At 43.6% G+C, this 22738-nt stretch overlaps 1 protein-coding gene across 9 annotated transcripts in view; it reads right to left on the bottom strand.

Moving 5' to 3' along the window:
* The window catches only part of MAP4K4 (mitogen-activated protein kinase kinase kinase kinase 4), a 165384-nt gene that overhangs the window by 68587 nt on the left and 74059 nt on the right, over positions 1–22738 (bottom strand). For all 9 annotated transcript variants that reach the window (XM_063149806.1, XM_063149805.1, XM_063149810.1 and 6 more), the window contains exon 3: positions 17931–17987. In XM_063149806.1, the coding sequence (XP_063005876.1) occupies positions 17931–17987 (57 nt within the window). The remainder of the gene's footprint in view (positions 1–17930; positions 17988–22738) is intronic.

The following is a 22738-nucleotide window of genomic DNA, read 5'->3' as shown; positions in this document are numbered from 1 at the left end:
CCATCGTGTGTTTGAGAAACAGGCTGAGTAAACCACTGTGTGTGGAGACCATGGGAAGAGACTGGACCAAGTCCTACAGGTTTGCCAAAATCAATTTTCAAAATACTCCACAAAATGTCTTTGGTTTCTTACACCAACACTGCAAGCAAGGACTGCTGAAAAAGCTGGAAGGAGGAGGCTCACTCCTACTCCCTTTGTCACCATCTCCACGTAGTCTTCCCTCTCTGTTTTGGTGAGAACTGCTCCTCATACCAGTGACAGAGCAGAAAACCAGTACCAGGTCAGTAGCTGTAACACCATCAGACCTGCACAGACCTACTGAAACCTGTCCAAACCCTTAAACCACCTGCTGCTTCTTGGGAAGGAATGGGCTCCTTCTGCAAAGGGTAAACCCAGGCCCATGATGGATATCAGACTAGACCTGGGATTTTAGCTCCTCCCAGCCCTTCTTCATTCCCAAAACCTACAATATAACAGCAGCTTTAAGGGTGAAAAAACACCATCATGCTCAGTTACTCTGCAGGAATATACAAAAAATAAATAACTAGAAATATGTATGCTGAGAGTAGCTTTCTTGAAGCAGACCTCTCCAACTTGCTTGTTCATGTATGAATGAGATCCATGTTTATAACCCTAGGGGTTTTCAAAGCAAGAAGGAATATGGATATTATATTTTACTTCTAAAATACACTACTGCTCAAAAAACCAGCTCTTTTAAAAATGGGAAATCCATTACCAAATGATTTACAACTGACTGACAAGATGATGATGTCTGTAATTATCAGATCCAATCACTCAAATTACAATTTACCAGCAGACACACAAACTATTTGATTCACAGTTAACATTTTTTCTTCAGCAATTGCCAGGTCCTTTCTAAAACAAGAGAGGAGACAGACAACCTCTATCAGTAACAAATGCAGCTGCTGATGAGTGGAATTCAGGGATGTCTGAGAGGGGCAAATTTCCCTTCATGTCTGTGCCAAACCCTCCCAGAGGACAGAGGACAACCAGGGCTGCAACCAAAAGGCTTTTCCTTTGTGCTCAGACAGGAACAGCTGTTAGACAGGTACAAAGGTACAGCCACGTCTGGGCATGTGTGATAAGCGAGTTCTTTATAAAATTGGCTGCTGAGGTTTTGATTTTCTTTGGTAGATTAACGCTGACTTATGCACACATTTAAAATCGCCCTGCACTGCCAGAGCTCTATAAAGGCTGTGCACTTTAGTGTACAAGTTAAGTGCATTTGGCACTACACTACGATGTACAAAATCATTTCCATGCAGCTGCCAGCAGAAGGGAGCTATATTCTTGGACCAGATGTTTTTGTTGTCGGTGCTGCCAAGCACGCCTGGAAACCTCACAGCTGAGCAGTGCTGCAGGAATGAATTAACAATGAACAGAGCCACAAGATGCTCATGTCCATCTATTAAATGGGGTGTCACAGTCCCCTCTCTCCCTTACTCCTGCTCTCTGAGCAAGGAAGCTGTGGATGGCCAGCGAATTATTTACCTGTCCTAGAAGAAAAGCCTTTCTGCCTCCATCAGGATAAATAAAAGTAAAAAATGCTTCCAAATATTATACCCCAGCTGCATTTACCCTTAGCTGGGAAGGCGACAAAGAGACCTTGATTAACAGCCAAGAAAATAGGATTGGAAAAAATATAAAACAGTCCTAATGCTACAGTACATGTTTGTTTTTGCTGCTGGGCTGTGAACAGGCAAGCATTTATTAAAAGGTATTTCACTTCAAAAATCAGAGCTGCTATGGCATCTCAATTTCCAGTTTGAAAACAAACAGCTCAGATCCCAGCACAAGTCTCTCACTCTTGAGCTGAAATGCTGAGAGCAGGGGACAGAAGTCCACTTCCCAACATCAGCACCAGCTTCCAGTGAGGCTCAGCTGCTCTTGGCCCTGCTGCCCCCATGCTAAAAAGCAGGGGCTCCTGCCAGACCCTAACCTGCCAACCTTGCCTTGTCTGTCACAACTGCACCACAACGAGCAGAGGGGACCTGCAGGGACCAAAAAACTGAATGGTCAGACAGCTGCTCAAAACTGCAGGTGTGCATGCACAGCAGGCAGCAAGCAGTCCAAACAGGAGCAAGGGAGTCAGGCACCAACACTCGGAAGCTGATGAGAAGAAAATGAGGTTTACTCTGTCCAAAACCGTCATGTGGCAGGCCCTACATCAACCACAAAGCCTGCAAGACAAACGGGAGAGGCCAGGCCTTCCCACCCAGAAAGAAAAAGCCCTGCCATAGTCCAGGAAGAGGTGGAAGCACATCCACCACCCCATCCAGGCTGCTGCAACCCTCCCTGGGCAGCGATGGGCAACACCGCTTCCTAGGCTTGTGGTCAGGGGCTGGCTTTGGTCACTCTACTCACTGGGCACCACACATGTTCAGAGAGGAAAGTGGCACAGAAAGGTTCTCTGTGTGTGCCTGTGTGTGTGTTTGTGTGTGGGGGATGTATGTGTGTGCCTGTGTGTGTGTGTACATGTTATGAGCCTGCAGAGAGCTGCTCTGGAGGCTCTTTTCTCAAGCAGGCAGTTCAGACAGGCACAGCCCACTCCCGTAGCACAAGTGCCTGTAAAAAGTGAACCTCAGAAACCTGACTGTAAAATAAAAGCAGGCATAATATGTGTTACTGAAATCCCCCAATACATAATATAATCTGATCTCCCTCAGAAAAAGCCTTGGTTTGGTTTCCCCAGCCTGCAGCAGCCACCACATCCCCTGTGCCAAGCAGGGCCCCAGCCTGCCCAGCCAGCACCTGCATGGGATCTATACCCAAAGCAGTGCCTTCCTTAAGGATATATACAAAAGTTTGGAGTAAAAAAAAAAAAAACATCTGGCAAAAACCAAGAAACATGGTCTCTCTTGTTCAGATAAATAACTGGTTGCCTTCCCAGGGATTTTTCTGTTAAAATAAAAGCAATGCTATCACTACAGAGTCTCAGGGGAAGATGACTCATGAGCAGGAAAGGGCCTGTAATTTTGTGCTCAGGGTATTCACCCCAATAGATATTACAACTTTTTACTATGCTAGTCTGGTAACATGATTAAGAGGCAGTCTGAAGAGATCTTCCCTTAATCACACTTGATTTGAAACCAAACTAAGAGCAATTAGCCCAGCCAAAATGCGTGGGGGAGACAGGGAAGGCATTTACATCCAAAAGACGAAACCTAGATTGTTTGGAGAGCTTCAAAATTCAGGAGGAAAAGGCTGAAGGCACCGGATTTGCTCAGAGCAGAGCTGTGTGACAATGAAGTCAGGCACAAAGGGACAGCTGAGGCAATCCTGCCAGCTCCAGCTCCATGACCAAGGCAAGGATCCGCTGGTTGGTTTGGAAACATTACCAAGCAGCATGGAAGCAGCAGAAATCCCACACACAGCAAATCAGACCTCTCCAATAGCTGGAGAGAGGCTGCTAAGTGAAAGACCATGTGTTGCAGAGGTCAGCTTCTGCCAGACTAAGGTATCTGAACAAAGCCTGTCATGGCTGAAAGCTCCTGCAGTTTCCTGCAGCCTAGTCCCTTCAAAAGGCACATGCAGAAATCCCAAAGCCCACTCAAAAAGAAAAGTCTCACAGAAACTGATGGTTAAATGTGTTAACCTTGTCTTTGCTGGTTTACTAAAAAGTGATGCACATCTACAAAAAGCTTTTATAGCTGTCCTCTGGATGGCATGAATTGAAAAGTGAGGTTCAGGGGGTGCAGAATAAGGAAAGGAAGAATAGGGAGGCTATTATAAAAACAGAAAAACATAACATTAGTACTACCACCACTGGTAATAATAATAATAGAAAATTCTAAGGTTTCGGGTGCCTTTTTATTTTCTTTAACAAAAAAACTCTCCCCAAAACAGCTCCATCTGTAGTCTCTGAGCATCTGGGGCTTTCTGTCAAAGTGATCAGTAGCAAAGAGCTAGCATTTGTCTCTGAATCACAGCCATTATGTGCTTCAGTGTTCCCACACCACACAGAAACTGGAGGCACTCACAACTCTTCCTGGGCTAAGGCTGAGCCACTGTTCCAAAGCACGAAGGATGAGGGCAGAGCACGTGTGCTGCTGCATATAAAAGCAAGGCACGATGGAAAGGAAAGGACATTGCTGGTTTGCATGACCTATAAAACTTCCTGACTGAAAGCAGGCTTGGCTGAGGGCAGCTCTCCAACTTGCTGGCAAGACTGTTCAAAGCAAGACACCCAGCTAAAGGTTGTCTCTTTCATACAATACGTCCCTTATTCCCTCATGCCTCTCGTTCGTGAGCAGACACTCCTCCTGAGGAACCCCAGAGTGCACATCCATGCCACAGTCACAGCCAGCTTTGTCCACCTCTCACAGCGCTGGCCTGGACAGTGGGCACACCCCATGCACACCAACAACCTGCACACAGCAGTCACATCCCTTCAGGGAAGTGCAGGGCTCTGCAAAACCCTTAGAGTGGTGTCAGCTGCCCACCAGCCCTACTCGCCTCACACCTGTTTTTCCATTCATCTTGCAAAGATAATTAAAAGAGAAGCTTAAAAACAAACAAAAAAAAAATTGAAAAAGTTCCCTGAACAAAAGATGCAAAAAACCTGCTGCACACCAGTAGGTTCCTGCCAGCATAACCAGAACATCTCTGTTATGATGCTGTGTATTAGGTTTCAGAAGAAACATTCGGCTCCTGACATCAGGTAGGAGGCAAGCAGGATTCTCCCTCTGAAGCCCTCTAGTGATGGCCAAAAGCAGAGCAGTCACACATCTATTTGCTTTGAGTGTAATCAGGAGGAAAATGCAGAAAAACACCTGCACAAGATATCCCTGCTCCTCTGCCATGCCACAGGAGCACAGAACAGCTCATGGAACCGCACTAAGCAGAGTGTTTGTGACTGTTTATCCATGCCCTGAGTGGCCATTTGTCCTCCAAAGGCTGATGAATATATATGGGTATTTTTGTAAACAATCATGGATTAGACCTCTAATCCAAACAGGAACCAATCTATCCAGAGTGGTTCTTAATCAAGACTCACCCAAAAAAAAAAAAAAAAAAAAAAAAGAAAGAAAGAAAGAAAGAAAAAAAGAAAAAAAAAACTGGAAAATTCGTAAGAATATAGGCTTGATACTAAATGTCTTTTTCCCCCCAATCTCAAACACTGAATTCAATCTTTTTTATCTATATAGACCTGTAGCATTAGGCTCAATTTCTGCTCTCCACTGAATATACAGCTCCTGAATATATGAATTTCCACAACTATATGTATTCATCCCATGCATTATCTGCATGGGATGCAGAGAAAACCAGCAGAAGAAACATCTTCATTTTTATCTAAGAAAATCTCCTATTAACTGCCAGTCAGATTTCATCCCCCTCTGGATCCAGCACTGCCTCAGGGATTCTAAGTATGCAGGCTTTTCCTATGAAACAGCAACACACTGCCCAAACCCACTGAAACGCACTCTCCTGCTTTATCAATCAGCTGTATGAAATTCACTTATTACAGAACTAGCTACATAAAATATATAAAAAGGACATTGAGGTGCTCAAGTGTGTCCAGAGAAGGGCAGCAAGGCTTGTGAAGGGTCTAGAAATCATGTTCTGTGAGACACAGCTGAGGGAGGGGGATAAGGAGGCTCAGAGGGACCTCATTGCTCCCTACAACTGCCTGCAAGGAGATGCAGTGAGGTGGGGGCTGATCCCTGCTGCTGTGCCTTCAGTGAGAGAAACAGAGGAAACAGCCTTAAGCTGACACAGGGGAGATTCAGACTAGATATTAAAAAGAAAATTTCACTGTTCAGGTGGTCAAGCATTGGAATTGGCTGCCCAGGGAGGTGGTCGAGTCGCCATCCCCAGAGGTGTCTAACAGGTATGAGGATCTGGTGCTGGATGATGTGAGTTAGTGGTTTAGGGGTTACAGTGACAGTGCCAGGTGAGCAGCTGGACTGGACAAGTCTCTCCCAACCTTGGTGATTCTTTGATTCCATGATATCTTTCATATGTCAGATTGGCAAATAATTAGATGCATCATATGCAAAAATGTTAAGATGAGCACTGTTTCCCACAGCAAGGCCTGCTCTAACACCTTATATAGCTTAAGAGCACTTTATTGACAAAGAAAATTTAATTCATGCCAATTTAATTAATAACTACTACTAACTACTATGTGGAGGAAGAATGAGTGACATTCAGCAAATCAGCAATGCTACCATCCAAGCACACACAGCAAGGGCAGGCTGGGCTTTTGACTGTGGACTTGACTTAAAGCAAACAGATGTCTTTCAGAGGTAGATCTACTTTGGCTACCTGGATTAGTCCACTAAAGGGTTGTTTTCCTTTGCCATTCACTAACCAAAACACCATTAAACTCAGGGTTAACGAGGCTCTTTGCCTGCAAACATGGGGCATGATCCACAATGCAGTTCAGCTAAGCCAGCCTCCCACAGGTCACCAGGTCAGAGGCAGCTGGCATCACACATCCTCAGCACAGCTTCTCCAGCCCCACCATTGGAACTGAGCTTGCCACACAGCAATTCTTTGCTCTGCTATTATCCTGAACACTGGAATTCAGAATCCAAATCAATGTTATGGAAATCATCTAAAGCAGAAAGTGAAATAGTTTCTAAGGCAAGCAAGCAGACTAAAAATAGCCTGTTACACAGTGGAAAGAATCAGAGGGTGGGGGAATCCCTGCAGAAGACCTTTACACTCCATTCTTTATTCCTGAATCTGCAGGTTGAAGGGCTACAAACAGTCCCTCAGCAGTTACAGCAGGTGGCTGAGAAAGACGCAGCCAAGGTGCTGGGAAGGTTGCAGGTGCCTTTCCTCCTGGATTTGCACTGCAAAGGGACAGCTCGGGGTTCCTCATCCAGCCCCACAGCTGTAACCCTGTGCAGATGCTGCTTGCAGGCCAGCTCCCAGAAGCTGCCACTTCCACTCCCTGTCTGGCCTGGCCCCTCTCACCCATCCCCTGGCCAGCTTTAGCAAGGGCAAAAACAGTAGAAAGCTAATATTTTTCTTTTTAATATATATATTTCCTTGCCAGTGAAGCACAGGATGGGACCTGATAGATTCTGGTGTAAGGGAAACTTGGAAGGCAAGGGAAGAGAGGCAGGGCTGTACCTGCAATAGCATCCAGACACCCAATTGTTTTTGTTGTATTGTAAAACCTTATCTCTAGGGAGAAGTACCTAGAAAAGGGGAGACACCTATGTCAGGAGGAAGCACTGTTAACACAACAGGATGCTATGTGAACATCTACAAATAGAAAATGCAACTATTCCTCCTTTTTTTCCTGCCAGTGGGAGAAATCCTTTCCTGAGTTTACACATACTTTGTTTACATTTGTAGACACAGAGGATGAGTTTGCATTTACATGCTAATCCATCCCCTTTTACATGATCAGTGCCAACTCTTAAAATTTGTGTTGGAAATCAAGACTGGGCTAGGTACATTTCCCAAACTTTTAAATCAGAATTGGGGAGCAGCAGCAATTCTGACATAGAAACAGATATCTCCCCTCAGGGACTCAAATTTGAGTGCAAACTTGTTTGACCATGCAGCCCCCTCTGATCTATAAACCAGTGCGACACTATTATTTTATAATCGATGCAAAGCTGCACATTTTAACAATTGCTGCAAAGGCCTGTAGTAAGAGAAGCAGAAATACAAATTCAGAATGAAAATCAACAAACTCATTTGTAAAAATCATTTTGTCCCACAGGCTCAAAGGGAGGCAACTGCAATAAATGCTAGTGAAAAGGGAGCTGAGGTAAAATATGCAAGAGACAACTAAAACCTTCTGTGATAATGCTGCCTGTGCATCAGTGTTTCCACAGCAGTGACTCAGGGCTGCCTGTCCTGCAGCCCCAGCCAGGACAGGTTAGCACAGGGGGAGCCAAGCAGCCACCAGGATGCTCTCTCTCCCTGCCCAATTACATTTCCATTCAGTAAAATATTCCACATGAGAAAATTATTTTCAAGGACCATGGATGCTCTCCTTTCTTACTCTTGCAGGCAGAGCCATGGTGCTTAGCCAGGACAGTAAGAGCTATTCCAAAGGTCTGTGGGCTGCTGCATCTACACTAGGATTTCCACTTAGTTCTCACCACATCTAGAATCAAACACTAAAACTCGGTTCAGGAAGAAGGTGCTACAGTGGAAAATATTCCTGCTGAAGAGAAACACTGCAGAAACACCTCATACACAAACCAACATACAAAAGCTGAGCTCACTTCTGGAACTGGCCCCTCCACTAGGCAGAGACAGGGACACACTTGAGGAGGCACCCATCCTCTTACAGAATGAGGTGCAAAAGAGAGCAAGTATTGGAACTCCCACCTCCATACTTTGGACCAGTGATGTGCTACGTACAAAACTACCATTTTACTTGGTGGATGGAAGGCAAAACACAACACCCACGTGCTTGCTGTCCACACAGGAACAGTAGCACTTCTGGTAGTTAGCTTGTTCACTTCTCAGAGATTCATCTTTCAGAACAAAACACTGATGAAGTGCTCAAGAAACAAAGCCTGACATTAAAAAAAAATCAACAGGTAAACATCACAACAAAAATTTTAAAAATGCCTCTGTGGCCAGATTCCCATCACTCTAATCGTGCTTGAAGCAGGGTCTTAATAAAAGAGAGCAAAATTAAACCATGTGCTTATTATGAAGCACCAATCTTTGCAATAAATGACAACACCTTTGCACTTCTCTCTAAAGTGTTCTCCACACGTTATTTAATGCTTTCTGACAAAGAAACTACTTTCTATCTAGAGGTATGTACACAGGAGCCTTGCTGGAAAGGATTTGAGACACCTAGGGGCTCTGGAGACAAACAGAATCTTCTCCTGCACTGATCAACAGAACTAGATTGCAAAGCGTCTTCAAGGCTCTTCAAACACCAGCTCAGCTGTGTGCTTTCCACTGCATATTTAAGAGATTGGGCACAGGGGAAGCAGAACACTTTAGGCACTAGGGCAGTGTTTATTGTGGTTACAAACCAGCTTAGAGTACAATGAATTCCCAGGTCCTCGAGCATTAGCACTTGCTACCATAATCTCTAGATTCAGGAGCTGGGCTTTAAGACTCTATTTTAGCCAAAAATTCCATAGAAAATCATTCAAACTGTGCCTTGCAAAAGAAGCACTGTCAAGGGACTTAGAAAAAACATTTTTGACTCATTAAATGTTGGAGAATAACACTGCTATTTTATCTTTATATATACACATAGGCATGTTAAGAAAGGAGAGGAGAGAGAGATCACACAGGATAATCTCAAATGTACAGTACTAGATTTGTGGACTCATAAACTAAAGAAAGAACCAGAGGAGATTTAAAAATGCTTGAAAGTAATTTTCATGAGCTCCACTGCACAGAACTTTTTCCTTAAATAAAAATGAAGTGATCTACTTTCTCCTCATGATTTACTGCAAAACAGTGGCCAGCTGACTGATAATGGAAAGTGGCTAAGGTCTGCCTACCATTTTCAAAGCAGAGGTTATAAATTTCAGCCCCTCCCTTCTCCATGCAGCTTGCCAGCTTTCACATAACTTGTCAGGACTTTGTATCTCCGGAATTTCTCCTCCTCATTAAACTTGGCTGAAGTCGACCAGCAGATCCAAATAGTATTTGGTGGAAAAGAAGGCAGGACATGCTCAGTATCACCAAGAAGCCTCATTTCCTTAGGAAGTCAAGATAAAAATATGGAATGCTGCAGCAAAAACAGGAGGAGCCCACAGGCAGGTGCAGTTTATAAGAATACAATTAAACACAGTCAAGAGAGATTACATTTCAGGCAGATATATCCCCTTTAATATAAACAGAGAATTAATTCCCCTGACTTTGATCCTAATGCCCAAGCCAGATTTTAAAGTGTATCTCTGAAAGATAGCAGCTTATACTGGACCTGGGATCTTTTGGTTGCCTATGCAGACAGGAAGAATACTCAGCAGACCCAAGTTCAGCCTAGAAATGTGCTAAAATGAAAGCACAATGCCCTGTGTCACAATCCTTATTGGTTTCACTCTGCCCAAACTGGCAAGAGCACACATGCTCTAACACTGTATTGACAGGGCTGCCTTGTTCTCCTTGAGTAGACAGTATGTCTGACTCACTGGGGGTAAATTGAGCCGTGCTGTGTCTGATAGAAATGATAAAAAATGCAGTCCCGTACTTTTTGCTATTACCTGCACACAAAACATTTGTTTCCCATCAGAACTCGAGCCCTGTTAGACAGCGGAGACAATCAGAGCTCAGCACTGGGGAAGGCAGCAGCAAATCACCTGCACTGAGGCCACCTGCACAAATGCTCCTCTCAGCTCACAAGAAATGCTCCATCACCAGAATTTGCACAGGTTATTATTGCTCAAATTCATGTTAGAGCAGGTATGACCTGTAGGTAAAATATCTCAGCTGTGAAAGCATCTGCATGCTACCCACATTAATACTAACAGTGGTGAAGGCTCAGAGTCCAGGACACAGACTGATGCCAGCAGTCACTTGTACATATGAAACCACGTGTCATTAGTGACCTCTTTGTCATTGCTAATCGTAGGACTTCAGATGATTGCAGGTATCTAGTCTAATGACTGAAGAAAACAGGCACAGTATTAGAGCCTAAATGCATGAGTACTGCCCACCTGGACAAGTAACCGTGCCCAAGGATGGTAACAAGTTCACCTGGATGACTTAAAGTCTCTCTTTCTCAGTGCGTCACTGCAGCTGCACCATCAGACCAAAGGAAAGAAATTTTTTAACAAGTTCAGACTTGTCCAAAGAGCTCAAGACTTGCAGAGAAATCTTCTTAATATGCAATCCTATTCTTCTGCCCATGGAAGTCAGCTGCAGCCATTTGCATTATGCTCCAATATTAAACATGTGCTCTCACATACTGATGAGCAGTAACAGATCTTGGTGCCACAGCTGAGGAGCATATCCTGAGCATCCTCTGCCGTGCTATAGCAGAATGTTATATGATTCTCTTAAAGCCAGGTAGGCAAAATTTTAAAGCCTACAACAAAGGAGATTCTTCTACACTGCAAACTACAGCAAAGTGCCCTTTATGTAACTGTAACTTCAGGTCGTGTCATCTAAACTACATTTCAATTTACAGAGCACTGGTAAAACATTTTCTGCTAGACAGGACAAGAACCCTGCACATCAGACATAAGCATACAGATGAGAAGGCAGAGTCAACACTGCTTTCTTTACACTTTATTCACATTGTGTTCCACAACCAACTTTGAGCATGAAGCCACTGCCCAGCCTCAACTGAAAAAGCCATGCAACAGGAATCCTACTGAATGAGCACCATGAAACCTTTACAGCCAAAGCCCTATGGCTGTTGAGAGGTGCTGCAAAGGTGCCCTCGAGGATCTTCATGGCAAAAGGAACATATCTATTTCTTTCAGCCTTGAAACAGCCTTGAAACAAAAGAAGCTTGTTAAAATACATAGAGAGGTATGCCCACAAAGACAATTGAGATGAGCTGTGCATGCAAAGCATCTTCCTCTCAGGTGGCAATCTTGCATAAGGAGAAAACATAGGTTGAAATAAGCATAGAGAAACAAGCATGTGTGAATGTTTTACATCCATTTTCTTCTCTGTCCTTTGTCAATTTTTCCCTCTCACACTATCAGTGCAAAGTTGCTGTTCACAGGGACACAGTAATGCAGAGCCTTAGTGCTCAACATCACCTCTCTCCAGCAGTATAATTTCCCAAGCTGCTTGTTAAGAGCCACAACTTTTTCCCCTGATCTCAAACTGCCTGTGAAGCTCCCTTTTCAGTTTCCTTGCAACTGCATCAAACCAGACATCCTCCCCTTTCCAAATAAGCTTCTCCAGCCTAACAATCTTGCTAACCCCTGAATAATCAGATGAAGAGAGCAGAAGTTTGCCCTTTATCCCAACTGGTGCCAGCACTGCTCCAGGAAATTTCTTGGGTCCAGAAATTGAAGCTCTGACTTAAACCAGGTGTTAGATGTGTCTGCCTTGCTGGGAGACAAAGTCACTGTTCCTTGTAAGGACAAAAGGCGTTTCGGAGTTAAATGTCACTCTACTCTGTTAGAACTATGAGCTGGCAATCCAAGAAATGTCCCAGCCACCCAAGGGCAGGAGTGTTGTGACATGTCTGGCACCCCTGCAAGGCTCTGTGCCCTGCCCTTGCCCCGAAGATGGACAGGACCACATCTGCCTGACCCAAACAGGAGCCTTGCAGAATAAAAAGCAGCATGGAGCTGCAGCAGAGCCCAGTCCCACACAGACACCAGCACCCAGGGCTGAACCTCCTGGCATCAGGTCCATGGAAAAGCAGGGGGAAGAACTGTGCCAAGCTGCTGGGTAAGGGCAGAGGTAGGTGAGGGATCTCAGTTAAAGAAAAAAATAGTCAATTATACAAATGCTCTGCAGTTCACCAAAGGCTGCCCTACTGGCTGCAAGACTATTGTAGCTCTTTTTGACCTCCCCCAAAACCAGATGTTACAGCTCAAGGGACCACTCTGTCCAGCTCTGTTTTCCTCTGAACTGTAATATATAATTCCCAGCAACTTTTTTTTTTTTCCTTAACCTAATCCCTAGAAGAGATCAGAGGTTAATCAGCTTCAGGAGAACTGGACAGCAGGGCTGTCAAGATTGTAAATAGCTTTCCTTTTTTTTTCTTTTCCACAGAACACTTCTTTATTTTGCCAGGTAACTGTTTAACCAAAGACTGCAAAATGTTGTACAGACTAGTAGCAAGCAATCTTTCATTGCAGGGACAAGCAAGCAGAGTGCCAGTACTCTCCATGGAACAATCTGGATTTTTAGGACCCTTACCAATTTCCCCCAATTCACATTAAGAAGAAGTGACTCCTATGAAACACTGGAAGGCCACAGACTTTTGGTAACTCAGGTAACTTTAGGTTTGCTTTGGCTAACTTCACAGTAAGTACAGCCCCAGACTGGTACATAAGTGCTTTATCAGGAGGCTGCACTAAGCCAGATAAAGCCAGGTAAAAGCACTGCATTCATATCTCTGCACTACAGGGAGGGCCCCTATTCAGCTTCTCTAGGCTGGCTTGACCCAGTTCTGTTGCACTGGGCCACAAGGGTCTGTATTTCCCAATCTTCCAGAGTGAGCCATCAACTTTTTTTATTTTTCCTTCTTCAAATAGATTGAAATCCATTGATTGTCTTTGAGTTTGCATGGGGAAAACAAGAACATAATATTGCAAACTTTTGGTTTGGCTTATTATGTCATTTTTCCCCTCATTTTGTCTGCTAGTTTATGTGGGAACCCATGTTTTTATCTAACAGCAGTTTTTCTGCAGACTGCTTTGAGATGTCCTATGGAAAATGGACAAATCATCCACATGATTGTAGTTTATGTAGTTTATCTTATGGCCATGTGGACTGTAAGATACAGACTCACAACAATCCAAGTGACTTTCCTATTGCAACAGAAATAAGGAGTCAGCAGAGCAAGGAAAATGGCAATGAGTAACTCAGGGAACCTTTCCTGTCTAGTGTGGGAGATGTGCCATGTTTCTCTGCAGGCCTGGAGGCTTTGGTCTGAGGTTGCTAACTTTTCTGCAGAGGACACACAGAAAAAGCAAGACAGGCAAGCTCTAAAAGCAATCCAACTTCTTTCATAAATCAGCAGGATACAGCATCCAGTTGTTTACTTAGCATAATTTTACACAGACTAGATTGGACAAGTCATGAAACACTGGGCACAAGAGCTGAGAAATGCTGCTATTAAAAAAGGCATGCTGAAAACTTTCCCAAGGGATGCCAAGAGTGTGTGTGGGAAGAGGTAGGAAGGAGAAGCAGCAGCGTCAGGGGTTATAACAAACAGAAGAGAAGCAATTGTGTTTTTCCCTCAAAATCAGTTACTAAACTTTTCAAAGAGAAAAGCATTGCTGGAAGTGGAACACAGGAGCAACCCTGGAAACAGCTGTGCAGCTGCAAGGAAAGGCTCCAAAGCAGTTAGAGCAGAGTCAGGCTTTAGGGTGTAATGCAAGTTAACAGCTTGGATGCAGGCAGATTTGCCAAGTAAGCTCTGCTAAGGTTTTAAATGCTATTTGCTTCACAAGAAAACAGATTCTTCTAAGTAGACAGGGACTGCTAAATCTTGGGAGTCATGGTAATCTGACGATGATGGAAACCTAACAGTGTGGTCAGTGAGTGGAAGGGATCAACATGGACTGCACACCACCTTCTCCAAACTAATGTCATAAAAGGAACTGAGACCTTACAATAGAAAGATTAACAACAGACTACATATAATGCCTCCCTCACAAGAAGCATGCAGCGTGAGATTCATCCTACATATGCAGATTTTGTAAAACAATTTTTAAAGCACACATATGCCAATAGCTTGCACTGTTCCTCTTTTACAGTCATTGGGCTCATTCCAACAAGGAATAAGAATAGCTTTCCATTGATGAAAACTGGTGAGGTTTTTGGTTTTATTTGTTCTACACTCCAGTGAAATTTTTTCAGCCTACATGCACTGCAGCTTTGCCCTTCAAAAGTGAAAAGAAGGCATACCTGTGCACCATTCTGTAGTGATACCTATAGATCTTTAGGTCTTACAGTTCCATTAGCGTTTGCTTTAGTGCTGTAGAACTCAAGATCAGTAAAGATCCAGTCTTCTAAGTATTTTCCTTATTTGTTTAGAAAGGAGGAAATTAGAAGAGGCAGGGGAGTTTTATGCACATTGACATCCCCCAACATTTCAGGCAGCAGAACTAACTAGTCATAATTTATTCAAAGATCAAGCTGATAGGCTTCAGCCCACCTCCTCTTCTCTCATCCTTGCCACCATTCTTTTCAAAATCAAAATCTAAAGAGAAAACCACAAGAAAAGATAAGAAGGATGAAGAGCATTTCCACAGTGCCATGTGCACTCCAGAGTTGTAATATTTCTTCCAATGCCTCGAGTCAGAGGTTATAATACCTCATTTTCTTCATGCCAACCAAAACATTTTAAAGAAAGCCTTTACTCTGACTTTGACATCCCTCCTGTGTGGATGATCAAAGCTTTACAGCCCAGAACTGACATAACTTCACTGATCCTGAGCAATGTGTGAATTGCAGAATCATGGCCTTGAAAACTGAAAATCTGGGGTGTGCCCACAGAGCATGCCAATACATTAGGTTTTCTAATTTGTTAAGCATTTGGCAAAACAAGCACTGGATCAGAGGTATCCCAGAAGAAAGGAAGTTTTGTGTCTGTTCTCAGTTCAGGTTAGTCAGAATAATCAGATATCCCCCATGGCACCGCTTGAATTTAAGCAGAAAGGCATAACACTGCCAATAAAACATGCACATAGGCACAAATCACCTACAGCTTCAAGCAACCACTCATCAGAAAACCACAATTTCAGTTTTGTGAAAGTTTCCACTCAAGCCTCTTTCTCCATGGGCATGGATACGGTATTACCATTAGCAGTTCATCTAACTGTATATCTTAAAGCAGGCAGAGAAGGTGAATTTTGGCTGTGGTTCCCTCAGCATTTCTTTTGGAAGAGTGCTAATGGTGGAAGTCACTGCCCTCTCTGTCCCCATGTTCACTCCTCCCACTGTCCCCATAAGTTGTGGTGAGCTAGGACCAGGATGAACCCACATTGTTTGCCAGCAAAGGAGGTGTTCATGAAACAAACCCTTGAGGAACTGGAGCTATGGCTCGAGGATATGGCTCTCTGGCAGAAATATCAATTTGAGCTCAAGGATATATGGCTCTCTGGCAGAAATATCAATTTGAGCTACACTGCCCCTTCTCCCTGATGGCCAGACTGGATCTTTTCCAGTGTCGTGCCACCTTCTTCATAGCAACCACACCCAAGTTTGCAACATCATGTGCTGAACTCAATCAATGAACCAATCCAGGCTATAAGTAACCAGGGGAAGGAGAGGAGTAAGGGTATTTTAAAACTGGAACTAGAGCCTGTTCACTGATCCAGGTCACGACCTGACCCCAAGGCAGCTGTGCCTGCACAAGTGTTGGGAAACAGGCAAGGAATCAGTGAGCAAGGCTGGACAAGAACATCCTGCAGCCACATCTGCCACTGAGAAAATGGTACATGCAACGGTATCACCCATGTCTGGTGTTAAAAGGTGGAGCTGAGTTAGTACAACTTGGAAGAATTTATGCATTTTTTGTCTCTGTGAGCTCTTTTCTTTGAAGCAAAAACACATGAGCTCCCCTGGTAGGAATGACAATGCTTTTAAGCTGCATGGGGCTAGCTAAATCCCCAAACTCCTCCCTCCTTCATCCCCTAAAAAAGCATTGTACTTATGAGGTAAAAGACAGTGCCAATATATAACTTGCTTTTCAAAACCAGACAAAAATTACAGTAAGTTTCAAAACTTACTCCTCCAATATGAACTTAGCCATACTAAAGACAGCATTTTTCAACTGTTTTCTTTTTTATGTGCAACCTCTCTATTACAACTGTTTGTGATTAATACATGCTATTAAAAACAGAGGGTGTGCAATAGAGCCAATCTCAGTATTATGGAAGAAGCCATTGTCATGCACAGTCCAGCAAGCTGCCCTGTTTAAAACTGCTGCACAGATGAAAACATTTGCTGTGCAAAGAACATTCACTGTGTGTCAATGTACCTTCATTCCTCTTTGTTTTCTCTGCTTGTTAACAGCAGCAAAAAAAGCATTGCCTCCTCATGAAGGCAGCCTTTGAAAATCTTCAGCTGAAAATTGATCTTTATCAAGCCATCTGACAAAAAAGGAATCTAGCTGTTGGCAGACACAACAGCTGAAGTTAGAGAGCAACAGTCACACTGCGCATCGATCACTAGAGATTCAGAGACAAGACTGAAGCCTTATCAGTTGACCTAACCCTGTCTCTCGTTTTCCTCCTCTCCTGCCTGTTTACCCATTACACCTCACCACTCATCCAGGACCTTGTGTCTAAGGCCATTTTTACTTGCTGCACCTATACCCATACTAAGCTATGAAATATTCTGCAGCAATCTCCTTGCAGAAGTTTTGCTTGCTATAACCATCCTGGCCAAAGACCCCCTGCTCTGTACAATATACACACATTAATGTTATTCTTTCCCCTGGGTAAGACTGAGGAGCTCAGAAGAATATGACAGTTTGAAAAGGCACAACCTCTCTCCAGAAGAGCAGTATCAGTCAAGCTTTGCAGATATCACATGGGAGTATCTCATCCAACTTTAAATTTGAAACTGTTAATTTGTGAATGGAACTCTACATACCACAGAGTAACAGGGAGAGCCCATGCTTTTCTTCATCTGTTTTGAAAACTTAATTTAAACTGATTGCTTTTTGAACAGCATAAACTGCAAGATGCCCAAGGATTCAAATACAGGCATATATTTTTTATTTCTTTGACTGGGTTAATTTCCCCTCCTTCCCATCTAAAGCTCCACAGTAAATCCCCATGGGTCAGTTACTATAACTACTTTACATTGCTGAATTCTGTTAGCAATCTGCTCATCATTCCTGCAGATGTTTCTGCTTTTAGGCTTCTTGGAACTACAAGGGACTCATTCCTTTGAATAAACATATGCCCTTTGTAGGCTGCAGATGTACCAGGAAGAACACTGTCCTCTACAACAAGCAGACACCTCACCTTCATCTTTGGTAAAAGCAAGATGTTGCTTTTCAGAGAAAACAAGTGGGAAGCAAGCAATCTGAACCTTTTCCCCCTCTTCTAAGAAATTTCTGAAAAGAGAGTGCTACATGCACCCAATATGCCCTGGGACTGGACAATGCAATTTTTGGAGGCAAACGCCCCAGCACACAGGCACACAGAACTCTCAGGCAGATGGACTGGAGAGGTCAGGTCCTGCAAGCAGAGAGCAAACATTCACATGCAAGGACCATGCCTTTTAACAGAAATGTGATGAAAGCCTTATACCATCTCGTGATTAAATTTTACACAGTTGTTAATGAAGCAGAAGGTTCTTCTACTCACCTCAGTAACATCCATGACCTTGATGGCCGCCAGCTGACCCGTTTTGACATGGCGACCCTGGTAATGGAGAGAGAGAGAGAACAGTCAGCACCAGCATCTCACCCATCCCTTCAGCTTACACAGAGCAAAACACTTGGACAAGAGTTACAGTCACTGGGTTTTCCCCAGCAATGATACTTCCCTTCTGATACTTCCTAGGAAATACCACAAAACCTCTAGATAGCTAAAACAACAATAACAAATATAAAGTGTTCCTCTTCAAATTTTAGCACCCATGTTTTTTTCTCCACATTAAAATGATTATCAAGTACAAACGGGTTATATTCACAGCTTCCCTTCTGTTTACTTTAGCAAAGCTCACTGTCAGTAATGATAGCTTATTATGATGCCAGAATAAATTCCATGTGTTGCATGTTTTATTTAGGTTCATACTAGGTATGAACCAATACCTAATACCTCGGTGATATATTACATGCTTTACCTAGTAAGCATGGTTAGCCCATGATTAGGGCTTAGGACATTTCTCACTGGTTTGGTCTTTCCAAGTAAAAAACGTGGGGTTTCTGCAAGGGATGCATCAGACCTGCAAGAGCTCTCTGCCTGTCTCAAAAAGGCCAGACAAGAACAAGACGTCATCTCCCTTCAGCTGCGCCACGGTACAGGAACAGTTTCTCAGTACAGCTGGAGCTGAGTTAAAAGATCCCAGCTCCTGCAGCAGGGAGCTCCTACCCTTCCTTCCTCTGCCTCCTTCCAGCCTCCTGTCACATATTCCTCCCAGGAGCACTGAGCTCCTTCTGGCACTCATTGTATCATGTGATAAGCTGATTGAGATCACTAAAATGGCAGAAAGTTAACACAGAAAAAGCAAACTGTGGGGTGGGGCAGGGGATTGCAGTCCAGGAAATTAAACTGGTTTGTTCTGCAGTGAAAACAGAGCTGGAGCCAGCAGGATGCAGATCACAGGGCTGGGAGGCAAGCTGCATGGCAGGCCCCTCCAGCCCTGGTGGGCTGTAACTTGCCTCAGCTGACTTCTAACAAAAGCCTTTTTCTCTCCAGTGTATGCTTACATGAGGTAGAGACATCAATTAGCTGTTGTGTACTTTTTTCCCTAAACAAGCACTTAGAAATGGTCCCAATATTGGTATTTTCCAGCTCTCCACTGTTACACTCAGCAGCGTTAACACCCAGCAGTCTATCCTAAACCAGTCAAACAGCCCAGGCTCCCAACCACTTTCCCAAGCACCATCTCCAAATGCTCTTATCTGCATCAGTCAAGCTCTCTAGCAACAGGTATGACCATTAAATGTCATCACTTTAATCACAAATAACAATAAGAACACAATTGAACATTTAACTGAAGTCACAGTTCCTTTATTTCTCTCCCCACCAATTTCTGAGTTTCCTAGGCAGAAACCTACATGATGGACATGAACAGTGTATTTTTTGCCTGGACTAACATTAACCTCTTTACAGGGTCTTTTGAGACTGGCACCCCAGAACTGAAGCACCCCAAACCACTAGTCTCTTTAGAGAAATCCTGATCCCTTCACACCTTATGATGCCCTCCATGGAGGTAATGGCCAGGCATTGTTGGTGCATTCAAAAGGACTAAACGCTGCAGAATTCACTGCCTCAGCCTTCTTCCACAACTCTTCTTGTGCTTCACTCTCCCCCTTACTAACCAATCCACGTGCTTTCTATAAATACATTACTGTGCTCAGGCTTTGCTTGCTCTGTAAACTGGCTTTACCACAGGCATTTCTTTTTACAGCTTGGTCTCAAGCTGGTTTTGATTTTGAAATAAAGTTAGGGGTCGTAACGTGCGCAGTAGCCAACACTGACCTCACCTTGACCTTACTACTTCTTGAACCAAAGTCTTTCAGCAAGCCCAGGAGATTTCCAACTCCAATTTCCCACCCTGGATGTCTGCCTAATGACAAAAGCCTGTGGTCTTCTCCTCAAGACTTACCATCCCACAAGGAAGGAGGGGAAAATGGCTTACACTGAGGTGGAAAAATGCCTGCTCTCAGCTCTGCCCCCATTTTCCACAGCTTTGTGGAAGGAATTTGAAAGCCCAAGGACATGGGAAGTACAGTTTTAGGTACAAAAAGAATATGCTAAAGATAACAGAAACAAAGACATCTCTGAAGAAAAAACCCTCACAACACTAAGGAGGTCTGAAGAGAGAAACTTTTTTTAAAAAGTAGTGAAATACAGTTCCCCATTCACTGTGCAGCAAAGTGGAGGTGCTAAAATGGTGGCAGAATACACTCAAGCAGAAAATGTGGCATACAGAAGAGCAAAGTAGCAGCACAGGATGCCATGTTCATGGAATTTTTACTCTATTTGTCTTTTTAAATCTACTAACTACTGGTGGGCTTGCTATTTCCAGAGAGACACCTAAAATTTCCCAGTACTCGACTTCACAGCTTTTCTGAAGTCAGTGTTCCTCCCTGTGAGACTGGCCCACTCAGGATGACTAATGTGCACCAGCCCTGCCACATTTCCCCTGCAGCTTTACGGGATCCTGCTGGTGCCTCCACGAGTGTCCCTATGCAATCTGGGGCCAGCTACAGCAGAACACAGCCACTGCTCATGTTTCACTTTGCTGCTTCTGGGAGGGGAAAAGCTTCTACATAACCCTCCTAAGGGACTGGAAGCAAGGGAACTGCAGAGTGTGGGAAGTGTGGTCTGCTCAGTATCCCAGACCAAATTTAAACCCTGGTCACTTCAGAATATTGTTTAAAATTACTCCAAATACCCTTTTCATAATGTATGGAGCACTCATACTCTAAAAATCTGCAACATATGGGGAGGAGGAGGGATGGCCTGCATGACATTAATTTATATGAGAGAGGTAAAAGAGACATTTGAAGCCACATTCTTTTCATTAAAAGTATTTTCAGAGGGCGGGAAAAAACAAACACCACAAGCACAGCATATAAGCATGAGCAGAGTATTTGTTTGTTTGTTTATTTGCTTAACAGCTCTGCTCAAGAACAGACCTGTCAAACTATTAGCATGCTGGTATAATTTTGCTTGCAACATGAAATGGCTAAGCATTCCCATTTTGGAAACCAATCGTCAGATTTTCACGGCCAGCTTTTGCTTTGGAAAAATTTGTCAGTGTTAAAGAGAGTAATAATAAAATTGCAATGTGGTTGAATGTGAAGAAAGAACTGCAGAAATCATAGATGGGAGAAACCCTCTGAACTCAATCTCCTGGGATTAAAATTTATTTAAATTCTGCTCACAGGGCACTTTACAAATGCAGTAACCATCAAGGCTCCATCCAGACACAACATCTCAGCAACACCTCTCCACTGGGATAGCATTTTTCATGCAGAATGAGGCCTCTGCTTTAGTGCAGTGTGGACACGTGGCCCTTCAGGGCATCCAGGCATCCCCATCCCCATGGCAAGGCAGAGCTTCTTGCAGCTTTGTTTCTCCAGGCAAATTGTTAGCAATTACCATTCAGATATCTGAAAAGCTCTGCAATATTGCAAAATGCAACCCATGCTAACTGAAAACAGCAGGTTCTTAAAATATTGCTAGGTGCCAAATATCAGAGGCTGAGGATCACAAGGTACTGTCCCACAGCCAGAATGCTGTGTGGATATGAAACGTGCAATGAAGACAACAGCAACCTAGAAGGATCTTGCTAAGCATAAGGTGACAGTCTCCAGAGCCAACTCAAAACCTGTGCAGAGGTTTCTTCAAGCAGTGGCACAGCAACAGGTAGAAAAGGCTCCCTCATCCTGGGAGTGAGAGTTTGCCTCTTACTGGGTTTCAGCATGGGAACCACAAGAAAACATCAGCACTGTCAGCTTGTCCCCATGGAAATGAGCCTGCCAGCACATTCCCTTCATTTAGACCACATTAAGATTTTATTCACCAAAATTTCCGAGCTACTTCTTGTTTCTTACACATTCTCCCCACTTTTCTCTCCCTCATTTCACGGCTCTATTCATATTAAAGCACTTGGTTTATCCTCCCAAGGAAGCAGCCTAAGAATATTTTTAAGAGTGCTACTTGTACCACTGCATTTTTAAATGGCCTGTTGGGATGATCAAGCCAATGGAATTGAGATTGCCAACCTCAAATCTCGTCCTCTTTCTTCTCATGCAGATGACTGCAAGTTCATACACATAGAGCTGTAGTTCTTCTCATCAACACAGCAATACTGCAGTATTTAACTGGATCTTAAACTGAATCCACTACTTAAGCACATTCCTAGTCATGTCTGATAGCAATATGGTGTTTATTTCTCATCTCAGTGGGCTTTATGCATGTCGAAAAGCAGAGGGGCAAGGGGAATCCGTGGTAGACTGCCAAAATCTGCAGAACATAATAAATTTCAAGTCTTCCCACACCCTCCAAGTCAGTTAATACACCTACTTCTTGCCTCTTTCTTACTTTGCACACGTTATTACTGTAAAATTTTTAGTTTAGAGAAGTTCATAGGCAAGTGGTGTTATGTGCTGTTTTTCATGGTGCTCTTTTTCTCTTGTGCCTTAATGTTGTCAAAGAACTATGCAAATTAAGTGCAAAAGAAATTCCATCAGTTAATTTACCTCTTTTCCCCACCCTACCTTCCCCAGTTACCCAAGATATTTATGTCACAGCAACGTATTCTCCTACTAACACAGTTTCAGACCTGTGGATTAATGTGCCTCTGGGAGGCTGTTCCTGGAAGCCTGCTCCCCAGCTAAATGGCATGGAAGCAGCATGTGGGACAACATCACACATTAAGGAAGGAATGCACCATTTGTGACTCATTACTTGCAAGTTTGGATTATCCTGTGCCC

This window comes from Melospiza melodia, chromosome 2 (genome assembly GCF_035770615.1).
Source record: "Melospiza melodia melodia isolate bMelMel2 chromosome 2, bMelMel2.pri, whole genome shotgun sequence".
Taxonomy (NCBI): domain Eukaryota; kingdom Metazoa; phylum Chordata; class Aves; order Passeriformes; family Passerellidae; genus Melospiza; species Melospiza melodia.
Note: the sequence above shows the minus strand (reverse complement) of the source record. Positions and strands in the feature narration are given on the sequence as shown.